The sequence below is a fragment of the Argentina anserina genome, chromosome 2 (assembly GCF_933775445.1).
Source record: "Argentina anserina chromosome 2, drPotAnse1.1, whole genome shotgun sequence".
NCBI lineage: Eukaryota > Viridiplantae > Streptophyta > Magnoliopsida > Rosales > Rosaceae > Argentina > Argentina anserina.
Window position 1 is genome coordinate 17,711,339 of NC_065873.1, and position 14,719 is coordinate 17,726,057.

General features: G+C 37.1%; 2 protein-coding genes across 2 annotated transcripts; both read right to left on the bottom strand.

Annotated features, from left to right (window-relative positions):
• Positions 1-4,758: 4,758 nt before the first annotated feature.
• On the bottom strand, positions 4,759-7,690 carry LOC126785456 (protein SULFUR DEFICIENCY-INDUCED 1). The gene is made up of 3 exons (XM_050511156.1): positions 7,437-7,690; positions 5,663-6,031; positions 4,759-5,365 (listed from the first exon to the last, which is right to left on the bottom strand). Exons 1-3 carry the CDS (start codon positions 7,572-7,574, stop codon positions 4,961-4,963), a joined length of 912 nt encoding a protein of 303 aa, XP_050367113.1. The 5' UTR covers positions 7,575-7,690; the 3' UTR covers positions 4,759-4,960.
• Positions 7,691-10,368: 2,678 nt separating this feature from the next.
• Positions 10,369-14,393, bottom strand: LOC126785454 (uncharacterized). The gene is made up of 8 exons (XM_050511154.1): positions 14,193-14,393; positions 13,078-13,158; positions 12,908-12,996; positions 12,676-12,750; positions 12,416-12,516; positions 12,182-12,322; positions 11,981-12,055; positions 10,369-10,997 (listed from the first exon to the last, which is right to left on the bottom strand). Exons 1-8 carry the CDS (start codon positions 14,313-14,315, stop codon positions 10,609-10,611), a joined length of 1,074 nt encoding a protein of 357 aa, XP_050367111.1. The 5' UTR covers positions 14,316-14,393; the 3' UTR covers positions 10,369-10,608.
• Between the last annotated feature and the right edge of the window lie 326 nt (positions 14,394-14,719).

A 14,719-nucleotide genomic window follows, 5' to 3' on the forward strand; every position in this document is an offset into this window, starting at 1 on the left:
TGTATAATAAATGAATTTGAAAAAATTGTAGGAAAGAAATTAATGAATAGTAGTTTGATGGATATATATATATATATATATACCAAATTAGAATATGGGCAATATAAGAAAGGAAAAATGACCAATTTCATACAAATTTAAATCTTTTTATTGATCATTTAAATTGATGACAAAATTCAAAATGTGATCATTCACTCTAAGAGTATCAACAACTATTTGACCAAATAGTACAAAAACTATGATCTTGTATATTTTTTAGACTAATTTACCCTTATCTATCTTAATACTTATAGAGAGAGAAAGTTGATGAGATAGATCACTTTGCCGGACTCATGTCACCGTTACCGGACTCCGTCCACCGATCGCTGAAAACAATTACGACACCCAGTAGCCCCTAATAACAAATTACTAATACCCAGTAAACATGTTACTGACCCTTAGTAAAATGATTACTACCCCTCAATAAGCAACAAGAACAAAACTATGAAGTGATAATTTGGAAAAATGATTCAATTACATGAAATAAGCAACATGAACAAAACCAAACGTAGAGAAACGAATTCAACTCAAACAAATGATTGAGATTCTACACATGCTAAAGAGTAGCCATAAATATTTCTAGGCATCTTGAGATGCATGAAAGGGGTACACCAAGCAAAATGGAACATATATAAGCAACAACCCGACAAGAAACAGGAAGGGAGTTCTATGTTCTTGCATTCGCCAAGTCTCTTGAGCTCCCTAACATTAGTGAGAAATGCAACCTTACCTTCCTTAGAACAAGCCAACCACGTTCAACCTGCCACCGAATCTCTTCCACCAAAAACCCCGTCGTTGTCAACATCATCATCATCATCCCACCATTCAAATGGCTTTGTTGGCCTTCAACATCCAAAAATAAACACCCCTCAATTTCAAAAATCAAAATAGGGAAAAAGAGTGAGAATTGGAATTGAGCTTTTATCGGGTTATTCGTCGCATCTGATTGTGAGATGAAGGTCCTCCAATGCCAATACTCTGAGGGGTGAGGGACATATGAGGACTAAGGAGGAGCGGATTTGAAGTAGGACAACGTCGTCGAGGCAGGCCGACATTGTCGTCGAGGCAGACGATGTGCTTAAGGCAGATGGTGTCAGCGTCAACGTCGTTAAGGCAATGACATCTTAGAGAGAGACTATCGTGAGCAGATCTGCCTACCATCACCTTGGTGGAGGTGCTATTCCTTCAACGTGGAAATTGATACTCATAGAAGTGGAAATAATCGACGTGGAGCTGTCGTACTTCTCCTTTGACGCACACCTGGACACATCACTAACAGCTCATCGAAAGTGCAAGGGACTATGATTCATCTTTAAGAGCGGCGGCCAACGTCGGATCCCCGACGAGCTCTTCTTCCTCGCCTGCTACAAAAGAGATCGGACATCTTGGGGCGTCATCTTCCTTGTGGCATCGGCATCGAGGCGGTGGCGTCGTTCTCTTCATCGAGTCAACGTTGGCTTCATCAAGGAGAGGAGAGAGAGAAGACAGTGAGAGGGAATTGGGAGTGTGAGGGAGTGAGAGAATTGGGAACGTGGGTTGGGAGGTGTGAGCGTAGTGTAGTCTTTTGCCTAGAATTTATTGAATTGGGCTATAGGTTTTGAAATGGACAGGTTTTGGGCCATTTCTATTCATTTGGTCAACATCCCTATAGTTTAGGGAGGTCTAAATAACAATTTAGTTTTTTTTTTTTATAAAAGTAAAAAAGAGGTCAATTGAGTAAGGATGTCTAAGTACATATTTTAAAATTCTTTTTTTTTTTGAAGAAAACCATTGGGTTTTTATAAAAATGAAATTAAGGCTCTAATATCCATTGCATACCCCTCCGCTACCATCTACAGATTAACAAGAAGTTGTGAGGGACACTCACGAAGGAACGTAGTATAAGTCTACTTATTCTACATGAAGCTCAACTTATTCAAGTATGTCTATTCTATAACTAATTTAATAAAATAAACAAATGCCTATATTACAACTAGACATCATAGAATAGACAAAAAAAACAAACATCTACGTCATGTCATTTCCCTCAGTAGGGCCATTCTCAGAAAAAAAAAACAGGGTACAATCTAAATTTAGGCTTTGAAGAGCCCAAACATTAACCCCATCAAAGCCAATCTAGATCTAGGCCCAAAAGCCCAGACCCAAACCCGGCCCAGAGCGGCCCAGCACACCCTCATGGCTGTTGCTGAACGTAGACAATTGCAAACCTTCGACGTCGACATCAAATTGTCGTCGTTAGCCCCCCCTCCCCCCAGTCAAAACTTCCCACACCGTAGAGCCCAACCGCCGGCAGATCAAACCCTGCCTTGGACTGACACCTTCCCCCAGTCCAAGACCAAATCACGACGTCAAGCAATGGTTGGAATCCCTCCCGCACAGAGGTTGATCCATTGTCGGCGCGAAAGCCAACACCGAGTCCAGATCTCGTCCAAGACCGGCCATTCCCATCAGATAAATCAATTGGCAACCTCTATCAAAACATTGATCTAAGCCACCGACAACACAATCTATCACTGAGAAAGCACCCACAACGCATTTTTCCGCGATTGGAGCCATGAAAACAGCTTGGTCTGGACGCCGGCACCGTTGCGAGAGGATCTCTGAACCCCCGTCGTCGTTGTCTCGCCAACACACGGTCTGGAGAGATTGAATTCCACCGCCACCAGCACAAAACATAGGTCGAAACCTAGTTTTCGCCCTCTCGCCTCACTTCGCCAAAGCCTGAGCCCCTTCATCCCCGCTGCTAATCACCTGGTCAGCTGTTGAGCACTAGGTGGCGCTCAACAGCCGTCCAATCTGGTCAAACAGTCAGATAGGACGACTGTTGAGTGCCACGTGGTGCTCAACAGCTAACCAGGTGATCAACACTCCCTTCATCCCTACAAGAAATATGTATAAGATTCATATTTTATAAATATGAATAGAAGTTCCCATAAATATATATATATATATATATATATATACACAATCCATATCCAGAGTGAAGCTTCACTCTGAAATTACAGAGTGAAGTTCTAATTTTGACACACTTTTCGGTTAATTTTTTCACTATAAGCGATTCAATATTTAGGTATGTTATTCAATATCATCTCTACAAAATTTCATCTAATTTGGACATCGTTAAGGTATTAGAATTAGATTAAATCAATGAATGAATTAAAACTGTTCAACGTGAACCGTTCGTGTAAATCTCAATTTTGAAAGCTCAAACCATTGTCAAATTGGATGAAACTTTGTGGAGATGATCTTGAATAACATACTTAAATATTGAATCACTTATGGTGAAAAAATTTGACCGAAAAATGTGCCAAAATTAGAACTTAAAAATTTCAGAGTGAAGTTTCACTCTGGATATGTATTATATATATATATAATTTTTTTTTAAAAAAAAATAAAGATTGTAGCTGGACTCCTCAAGCAGTTCTATCAGGCCTTTGAGGCTGGGGTCCGTGGGTCGCTGCGGTGCCGGAAGAACAGGGAGGGGAAATTGGTCGGATTTAGACCACGCTTGTTGCCTTGTTGGGTGGGAAAGGACGGCATATGCCTCAGAGATTCCCTTGAAATTGGACTCGGCCCGGGTTAATTTTCTGGTGGGATTTATGTCTGATTGCAAGCTCCTGCATAATCAACCCCAATGACTTCTCTCCTTAGTTTTTTTGATTTCCTGCTCTGAATCCTAAACACGAGGATAAATGAAATCACACAGAATTGTATAGGCTTGAGAACTCAACGTACAGGAAAATATAATTCAATATGTGATGGAACTCCTTTAAAACCTCGATGGATTTCTGTCCAAAAACTACATCTTATAATTAACAGAGGATGCACTCTTGCAGATTCATGTAAAAAACTTATATTATTTTTTCATTAATTCAAGTAAAACAAGGAGTTGGTTATGCATCTTATATCTTGGATGACTACTTTTAGTAATTTAGTCTCCAAAGAATTTTCACCTGCTCATATTACAGTTGACGAATTGTTGCGAGTTTCATTCAACTACACATATAATGTAATTCATCTCAATAGTTTTAACAATGTTATCATTCAACGTTGTAATTTTAGAAAGAAGATATATGACCAATCCTTTTAAAATCCTTGTGCCTATCAGAACAGGAAAGGACCAACATTCTTTTTGAGGTTTAGACCAATGTTTTCAAAAACGAAGACGTACCCCTAGGCGTTTTTTTAAGAGCCTTGAGCCTTAGAACTTGAGGCGCATAAGGGGGTAAGCTTTATGTTATAAAAACTTAGTAGTTAAATGTGTAAATATATAATTATACACATACAAAAAGAACAAATATACATAAGAACTTACCAATTTATTGCATTTAGATATAATGAAATTCATAATCCAAACGTTTTAAATAGTTTTCATCAAATTAAACACATAATATAAATAAATATAAAAATATACTTAAAAATATTATTTTCTAAAGCGTAGTAAAATGCGTAAAAGGCGTAACATAAGGCGTAAAAGGCGAACCTCAGTGTCAAGACTGAAAAACATAAGCGTTATGTAAGTAACTTTAAGCTTTTTAAGCCTCATGCGAGCCTTGAGTCGAGTTTTTTAAAACATTGGTTTAGACCAATTTACAACTTCAGAATTTTTAGTCATTGAGCCATCTACTGTGAGTAAAAGAATGCCATTTGACGTGAGAACAAGGAGAGGATTATCCATCTGCAGTTTAACTCTCCACAATAAACTCATATCACTATATCTCTCAAACCAAATGGAACCAATAATGTTCGATCCCACCTCGATCACAATTTTATCACTTATCTGTTCTTCCCTCCACAATCATTATGTACAAGCGACTTAGTGACGACATACTCTAATTTTCCTAGACATCATCGAACCTGTCAAGAAGAGAAACACAAAAGAGAAAAAATTCTTCAAAAATAACTAAAGAAAAGACCGTTATTAACATGCCATCTGATCTCTAAATTGAGAGATTTCTTCGAAGATGGGAAGCCTCTTAGATCTAACAGGACCCCATTCATTCATCAAGTGCTCAAGTCCCTTGACAAAATCATCATCTATCCCCAGTAAGTCCAGCGACTCAGGTAGATCATCATGTATGGGCCTCAACTCCATCAGCAGTTCATGTGCCCTTCTTCTCGACTTAGTCTCATCGGCACCCGGTAGTCGACTTTGCAATACATCCTCAAGAACTAATTGAGCGTCTTCATAGCGGCCTTGTTTGATCAGGCAGAGCCCCAAGTTGCATGCCTTATTGGAGTCAGGATCGATCATCTGAGCTTTTCGATACACTACCTCAGCCATCATATAGTTTCCTTTCTGCATGTATGCCCATCCCAAATTTCCCTGAAAATCGAGTCAACAAATTTTTTCAATACATTTACGCATGTGTTGTACGTGGATTACTTTCTCTTTCAAGGGTATTAAATTTCCTAGAGACTACTTGTTAGAGAGTAACTTAATTACTAGGGTTTCGCTCCCTGAACTTATAAGCTAAACGTCCCAGAATTATGATAATGAAATACAAACGAATCGCAATAGAACTTGGTTATACATCAAGCAACTTATGGTTGGAAATCAAATTACGGAATAATTCTTCTCACTAGCTAGACATGATTGCAAGTTATTATGACAAGTACGTACCAATAATCTGGAGGTTTCTTGCTTAACAGACACCTGGAACTTCTTTCCATGGGAGCGTGCAGTTTTGGTCGGTCTGCCATTGAAGGCTGCTCCTTGGTATATCAACCTCAGCTTCCTCTTAAGCAAGTCAATCTGCTCCTCAATCTTCCCACATTTCTTGTATAAGTCGATGAGAACATTATCAAGCGAGTCTTGTGCTTGTTTAGAGCAAAGGCCTCTGAAGGACTTGATAGCTTCAATGGCTTCTTCAGTTCTGTCTAGCTGCTTCATCACCACAGCCATGTCCTTTAGGGCACTGTCTACTCTATCTCCTGCGTTTATTGCCTTCCAGAATAACACTATAGCACCCTCTGGATCCTTTTCGATAAGCTGAAATTTTGTATACAAAAAAAGAATGTTAGATTGTAAGGTAAGGAGAAAACTAAAAAACGGATAATAGATATCACCACCAATGGTAGGTCAAGGTTCACAAGGCATGTGACTTTGGTCCGACGTATAGCTAGATTGTTTAGTATATACTACAATTTGCAAATAAAAAGAGTTAAACTTGAATTTGAAAACCGAACCATGACTACAACCAGTAATTTTCTATGAATGTATTCCACAGATTCAAAGTTATTCTGAAAGGAGTACAGTAATTGTATATCTCCGTCTATTATATAAAGCAAAGTATCAAAATGTGCTTCAGAACTTAAAATAGTAAACATATGGTTTCACCCGTCAAAGAAATAAAGTAAAGATCTGCTTTCTATTCAGGTCTAGATTATGCACATTTCCCATTTTCACATATAATCACATCTGTAGTAGCTAGTGCATGTGATGAGATACAATAAAAAAAGAGATTAATTTTGCATGATATGATTGTTTTGGATATCATTGTTCGTTTGAAACAACTAAAATAAACCATTGTATCTAAAGTTACAAAACTATTTACATTAATTTCAATCCCATTGTATATAATTTTGTAGCTAAAACGGTGGTGGCATAGGTGAAACCGTGAAGAGATAGACATCACCTATTTTCAGATCTCATTTACACGTAGGAAAGACAATGAGATGGATCTGACTTATACTAATCGTGGTAAATCACTTGCGCAGGTACTTTATATAAGTTTATCCTAAAATTGGAGAGATCTAATTAATGAAAGGTTTGATATTCAAGGTTTCACCCCTAAATCAACTCCTATTTGATATTCATCAACCGAATTGTATGATCGTTCTTCGCACATCTTCTATATATACAAGTATGCAAGAATTATTATACATAAAAAAGTTAGCTATCCTTGATATGAAATCCGATTGAATTAAGATGAACAGGGAAAAATTACATACAAGGAATCAAGCATGTATATATAAACTTAATTAAAATGATCCATATGTCTTTTTTTTGATACAAAAATGATCCATATGTCAATTCGAGCTCTTTATGCTGGCAAACAGCTGATGAGAAATGCCAAATTAAATAGGCGCGCAGTACAAGGATGGAAGTCTCGATGAACAAATATTTATAAATATAAATTGACAAGAGATTTAAAAAAAAATGGACCACGTATGATGAAGACTACAATACAATGTATTGTCCAAAAAAATAAAAATTCCGAAAAACTTTCCTTCATCGTTCCTGGGTTAATAATTCGACTTTCGTTAATGCAGAAGTCGTCGTTATTAACAAGTAAAAAGGTCCCTAATTGAACCATGCACTACCAGAAAAAAAAAAGAGAGAGTCTCAAGAATGGTAGTCAATGATGTAATACTACTAGAAATATTGGTCTTACCTGAGCATGCTTGGCTCTAACATAAGGAGTATCACCAGAAGGCACCTTGTGAATAACATGATAAAGCTCATCCTTCTTCCCTTTCATAGTTTCAGTATTATTGCTGCTGCTAATCCTGAAACTCATCATTCCCTCCATTCTTCGATCTCTTTTTCTATCTGCTTTATATATATTTCCGGAATAAAAGAACACAAACCACGGTCTTGGCTGCTGCGGTTTTCTGTAATAATCAACAAGAATATAGGAGGAAGAGAGGGGAGCTGGAACTGGGTCTACTCGAATGAGATAGAAAATATAGGTTCAATTTATACAAGCGAAAATGAAAGCTACTGGAGTCTATTTGCGATGAGCATGAACAAAGTGTGGAATCAAGACTCCATTCATTTTTGTGGGTGTTCACAATCAATCGTCAATCAACATGTCGGTTGGTACACGTGTCATGGGCAATTGAAAACCCAAATCTTTATTACGATAAAATTTCTATAAATTAATATGATCTAATTATTTATTATTTTAGTAAAATATTAATATATTAATAATAATTAATTAATAATATATTAATTTATCAATTAATTAATAATTATAATTAATATTTTCTTTTACTTTAAAAAAAAATTTGCTCATGCACTACATTGTTGATTTTATCATGAATATCGTTGTTCAAACTATTATATTATCCGATGTATTGTATTATTTTATTTGATGATAATTAAATCAACTAAATTCTTCAATTAAATCCTCATAAATGTAAAATTTATTATATAAATTATGCAATTATTAATTTATATATTTGATATGATTTATATGAATTCTCAAATTTTTATTATCTTACGGGTGGGAAACTACACTAAGGCCAATAGTGGCCATGACACTCCCAAAACTTTACTTTTATATGTATTTGCTTTTTGTAATTTAGTGCAAATGAGTTCATCTATAAACAATTACATAGAGTGGCACCCCCTATTTATATACTTTGGCTCCGCCACTGTATCTTATAAATTTAGCAAAATAATTTAGTACGTTAGCCCTTAAGTCGGGACCGAAAAAATTTATTATTTTAATAAAATTATTAATTAATCGAGTATTAATTTAATAATGTTCTACTACTATTATTGGTAATCTCCCTTGTTTGTTAAGCATGATTGGTGTTTGGTGCTATTTGTCGGATTTGATATATACGTCTTTCTATCAAGTTAACACACCGGAGATATTCATCTCCGATCTTATAGAGTACCTTAGTAATGGAGAAAGCAAGAAGAAATATTCATAGAATGTTACCCTTCTGGTTACGGATGATGTAGTTTTTATAACAGGTGAATAGTAAAATGATTACAAGCCATGAAAAATTAAATTGTATACACGATTAATTCTGATATTTCATTAGCATATTAACAGATCAATATAGTTTAGCTTTTATGCAGCAGTTGTTCATCTCTATAGTAGTTAGACTTAGATTGAGATTAGGTCCGTAATTATCAATATATGAGGACAAGTTATGTTGGCTTACGTTACTTCACTTCTTGTTCCGATGCAAGTGAAATTTATCTTATATCCGATTATCCGATCTCGAGTTATTGCACACATTAAGATCGAGATGGAACTAATATAGCGGACATTTTGAAGGGGAGAGTTTGTTTCGCGGCAATCTTAAATTCACTGAACAATAAGATAATTCAATCAACGAAAGCTGGACAATAAGTAATCCAACTGGAACCAGCATATGAACCTGACCTTTATTGCAGTCGGATGCATTTGGTTGGGTTCAAAATTTTCGTATTTAGATGAAGAAGGCGCACGGATGTATATATCTATGTTGAGGTTGTATAATTATAAATAAATAAAAACTGAAAAAGAAATAAATGGAAGCTATTTGTAAAGTTAGTGACTGAACGTCAGAAAATGTTTGGCAACAAATTATATGTGCTATGAGCACATGACAAAAGTGAAACTGGAACATCTTCATAGTTGATGATGATATATTATAGATTTATAGAACTAGTTCAGATCATGATAAGATAATTGTCCATCTATGATCTCGTCCGAACTTCAACAACGCAATTAGAAACGTCTCTGTACAATAAGGTGATACTCACCTACAGTACGTGCTTTAAATTACATCAATTTTCATCTCACTAATCTAAGGTGAGCTCATTAAGTTGACTGAGTTCACGGACTTTTGTTTTCCAAGAAAATAACTACTCAAGACTTTCTCAGTAAAGAAAGAGAACAGGAAAATGCAATGAAGATAAAACTGACATTTCAACTTGATCGATTCCTAAACGCGTTGGAATCAACTATGGGAAAAGACCATAGAAAAGTCTGGGACATCAACAGATCAATTGAACAACCACCTACGCCAGTGTGTTTAACAGCTCAAAGCCACATACTGTATGTACCAACCACATGGAAAATTGAAATCGAAACCAGGGTGGTAAATCCTTGTAGCGTTAATAACACTACAAAATGCTTCGTTTGCTTGCTTCGGAAACAGTCTCCGTCCCAACTTAAAAACATTCAAACACCATACATCTTCCATCTCATCCCATAGAGCACAATGGAAGATTTGATAAATTCAAACATCAGGGTTTCAAACCTGGTGTCTAACTACTTAGGCAAGTCAGTTTGGAAGCAATGGTGGATGGGTACCAATGCACAGTTTCTAGTTTCTACAATTACAACTATACATTCAAGCACATCAAGTTGCCAGACACCGACGTGCTGTCAAGAGTATAAGTATTTGCATATTCTTCCCAGGTTCAATAGCTACACAATGATACAACATTTTCTTTGGTTTGCCAGTTGATATAGGAGATGTTAACACTCATAAGAGGTTCAACAATGGTTTTGAAGAAATCAAGATATATATAATATATTATAAAGAACCTCTAAATACAATATTGCCAACGAAAAATTGCGAAACGAATTACAGCAATACCAAAAACCAACCATTTTTCACTTGGCTATATGCAGCAACCAAAACAAGCCTGCCCATGTCCACATGCACTTATCAACATAATTGAAGAGAAGCAAAACATCAACATAGAAACTGTTTTAACAACGCCAAATATTGCAAGCCACATTTCACGCTATTCAAACAGCATTCTGATAAAACTCACCCTCATGGGCAAAAGGCATGCACATGGCGGAAGCAAAAAATATCACCTACTGTGAATTATGCCTGGTTTGCACCACCCCTGGAGCGTCCACCCATCTGTCCCCTCCCACGACCATATCCTCTGCCCCCTTGACCTCTGCCTCTTTCATAGCCACCAGTACCTCTGTCATAGCCACGAGGACCTCTTTCATAGCCACCAGCGCCTCTATCATTCCCACCAGGACCTCTTTCGTACCCAGCATTTCTATCATAACCTCTATCATTCCCACCAGCACCTCCTTCATAACCGGCATTTCTATCATAACCACCAGCACCTCTTTCATAGCCACCCGAGCCCCTTTCATAGCCACCTGATGGTCCTGAACCTCTTTCATAGCCACCCGAACCTCTTTCATAACCACCAGACCCTCTTTCATAGCCACCAGACCCTCTTTCATAGCCAGTACCTAAAACAATAGCAAATCCAACATATTAGTACATCACTGCATGTGCAACACATTTACACATCCAGATATACAGCAAAACATGGACCATACAATTACTACAGTACATTAAATATACTTAAAGGGTAAATTCCTCCTATGGTACCTGATGTTTGGCTACTTGGACAATTTGGTACATGATGTATGAAACCGGACAATTTGGTACCTAAAGTTCTCAAATTTAGGCCATTTTGGTACTTATGTCAATTTTGACCATATTTTCAGGGTTATTTCTGTCATCTTATCTCAACTTTACTTCATTTTTTTTATAATACCTCCAAATTGCCTCTAAGTTATCACTAAAAATTTGATAACTCATCCACTTAGTATCTGTGATGATTTACGTATATAAGTTTTCATAATGTAGCTATCAATCTAAATTAATCTTAATTATAAGTAATTAAAATTTTTTTGATAAAAATTACAATTGCATAAAGGCAATTTATTTCCTTTGCAGAAAATAATTAGGATACAATAAGTATATTAAGAAAAAAATTTATTTTCGATATATGCGAAGTAGATGCTAAGTGGAGTAAATATATCAATTTAATTATCTCCAAAGAGAGGCAATTATAGGAAGAAATGAAGAAAAATGTGAATTTAATGAGTTTAGGACTAGAATGACATAAATAACCCTGAAAATATGGTAAAAATTGATAGAGGTACCAAAATGTCCTAAATTTGAAAAATTTAGGTACCAAATTGTCCGGTTTCATACATCAGGTACCAAATTGTCCAAGTAGCCAAACATCAGGTACCATAGGAGGAATTTACCCATACTTAAATTAGAATCCCTCCCTACTAGTAAGTAGGTTTCTAGCTGAGGACCTTAAACCCGTCTTTAATGATAAAGTGTTTCCAAGTTGCGTTTAAATGCACACATGAACTTACACACATTGGTCTAAAAGTTGTATTACGTGTACAGGCAATAATGAAAGTTAACTTACTACGATTGCCCCAACTTCTGCCTCGTCCGCCACCTCTACCGCCACCTCTACCCCGATTTGGATACCCACCATTATCTATCAGGACAGAAAAGCAAGTCAGTAGTAGGTTGGCAATCATAAACCAGAGAGGGCTTTCATGAAACTAGTGAACGGAGAACAAAACACTTGGTTCCCAATAGCTACCATAGACAATTTCTATACCTTGATAGTTTCCATAACCACCCCCTTGATAGTTTTCGTATCCCCCTTGATAGTTTTCGTATCCACCTTGATAGTTGCCATATCCTCCACCTCTGCCACGACCTCTGCCTCTACCACGTCCCCTTCCTCGACCGTATGAATCTAAAAAGTAAATGAATGAAACATGTTGATATTTGGAAAGAACAGAAAATTTAAAATATAAGTTCACAGTTGAAAGATTTTCAATTGCTTCACCTTCATTGACAGCATTGTATGGACCACGAGCTTGTCTTGGTTGCTGCTGTTGGTAATTGGGCTGTGGTTTAGATTGGTCAGAGGGAGATGGAGCTTGATATCTATGAAAAGCAAGATTGCAGAAAATAATCGAGTTAGAACAGCCAACAAAAGAGGAAAGAAAATGCTATATCTTTGCAAATAAATAACAGAGAAAATAAACAAGTTTCAAATCCATTAGATACCATTTAGTTTGAATCTAAGAACACTTCAACACTTACCCTGCTGAGGTTGTGTTTAACTCCTTAATTGATAGCGTAATTGAAATCATTGACACATGGCGAGTCATCTCCACACTGAAACATAAGTTAACAAACGCATGATCAAACAGAACACCACAGGTATTGCACGTGGAGATTATGCACACGAATCTTTTGGTCATCTACACAAAATAAATCCAAATATCCTCTAAAATAATCCCAAATATCAAAATATTGGACAAGATAGACTTACGGTACAAGACCTTCTTCAATAGGTTCCCATACATCAGTAATGCTTACAGAGTTGATTGCAGTTTCTTGATGCAACATTGAAACCCTTTTCTGTTTTACAACACATGTGACGGATTAGTTGTGAACAGGGAAGTAAGAAACAAGGCAGATGAGCTAGTTCATAGTAAAGACCTTTATAATTTCAGCAATTGCCACTGTCTTGCTGATTGCCTGTCCCATTGCTTTCAAGACGATTTCATTGACTTGTTTATCCTGAAAAACAATTGTTACAAGCAGTACCATATCAGCTCATACCTTCAGATGTATAAAAAGGAATCAAAATTATTGCACATCCAACCCATAGAGAGACACTTAATAGTCTAGCTAGGAAGTATATGCAACACATTATAAATTAATCACTATCCTTACCCCAAAAGAAAATTACCAAATAGCGTCAAAGAAGGAAAATATATAATAAAGTACAGTCCAAGAATCTGAAATGGAACCCGTAGAGTGGCTTTACATGAACTCCAATGTAATTTTACCTTATTACCAAACTTAATAAGAGTAAACCCTTACTTCACAAAACAATTGCTCGCTTCTTTAATTCGATATGAGCAGATCTTTTCTTTGTTTAAGCAAAAACGAAGGAAACAGTATGCAGGGAAGAAACGACAACTTTCCCGCTAGCAGTGTGAAACAAATACCCTCACCAAAGGAGCCGGGTCTGATGTTGGTACCAGACGACCAGCCATACTTCCGCTACTAACCATAAGCCTAAGAATTCTAAGCAGATCAAGGATTCACTCCACCCTTTCAATATGTGCAATAGCTCTTATATACCTTACCAGGATCGCCACTCCGGTACATTAATTTAATCCCACAAACATGTCTGATCAAGACTAAACCAAACCACTATTGAACTCGACAGACCTATTTCGATCAAAGTAAATGATTTCTGACCCCGTAAAATAGGCTAACACTCGTAACACTCAGCAATGACCTTTCTCATAATCACAAGAACAGAAACACTAACAAAGTTTCCATATGACTCAGCCCCAATATCAAATCGAAAACCAGCAAACCACTGTTTCACCACACACAACCCTCGGCACATCGAAGAATCACAATAACGATTTAAATCAAAAACCTAACCAATCCAGCAACAAAACCAAATCTAACAAACCAAAACAGAAAGCTAATCACAACAAACACATGCAAAATCTCAATCGAAAACAAATCCACATGAAAAAACAGATGAAAACGAATCAAAAGCATCAAAGCAGAGAGTGAAGAGAGAGAGGGACCTGGAGCTGAGTGGTGGCGTAGCTGATGTAGTTGCGGATGGCGCCCTGGGTGGTGATGCGGATCTCGTTCTCGCTGATGGGGAGCTCCGGCTTCGGCTTCTCGACTCTCCGGTAGCTTTCCATTGCGGAGGCTGCGAGTTTTTGAAAACCCTAAAACCCTAGCGGAGGAGTCCGAGAGAAAGAGAGGATGAGTGAGAGAGCAGAGTGAGATTCTGAGAGGCGGTTAAAAAGGGGGAAGAGTCAAGAGTGAATTGGCCAACGCACACGTGCCTACCCGATCCATTTCCAAGCCCATCACTTAGACCCGCCCCGGTCTAGGCTTCAACCACACACAGTTGCACGTGTCAACGTCTCCGCCATCGGGGTGAAATTCTTTTTGTCTCTCCAAAAAAAAACGAATAGCTACGTACGTGGTTTTCTTTTTGAGAAATATTTTAGGAATAATGCAAATAAAAATAATCTTAAATATAATGCAAATGACGCGGCCAATGAGGATATGTAATTGTTCGTTTTGGCTTCGGATGATT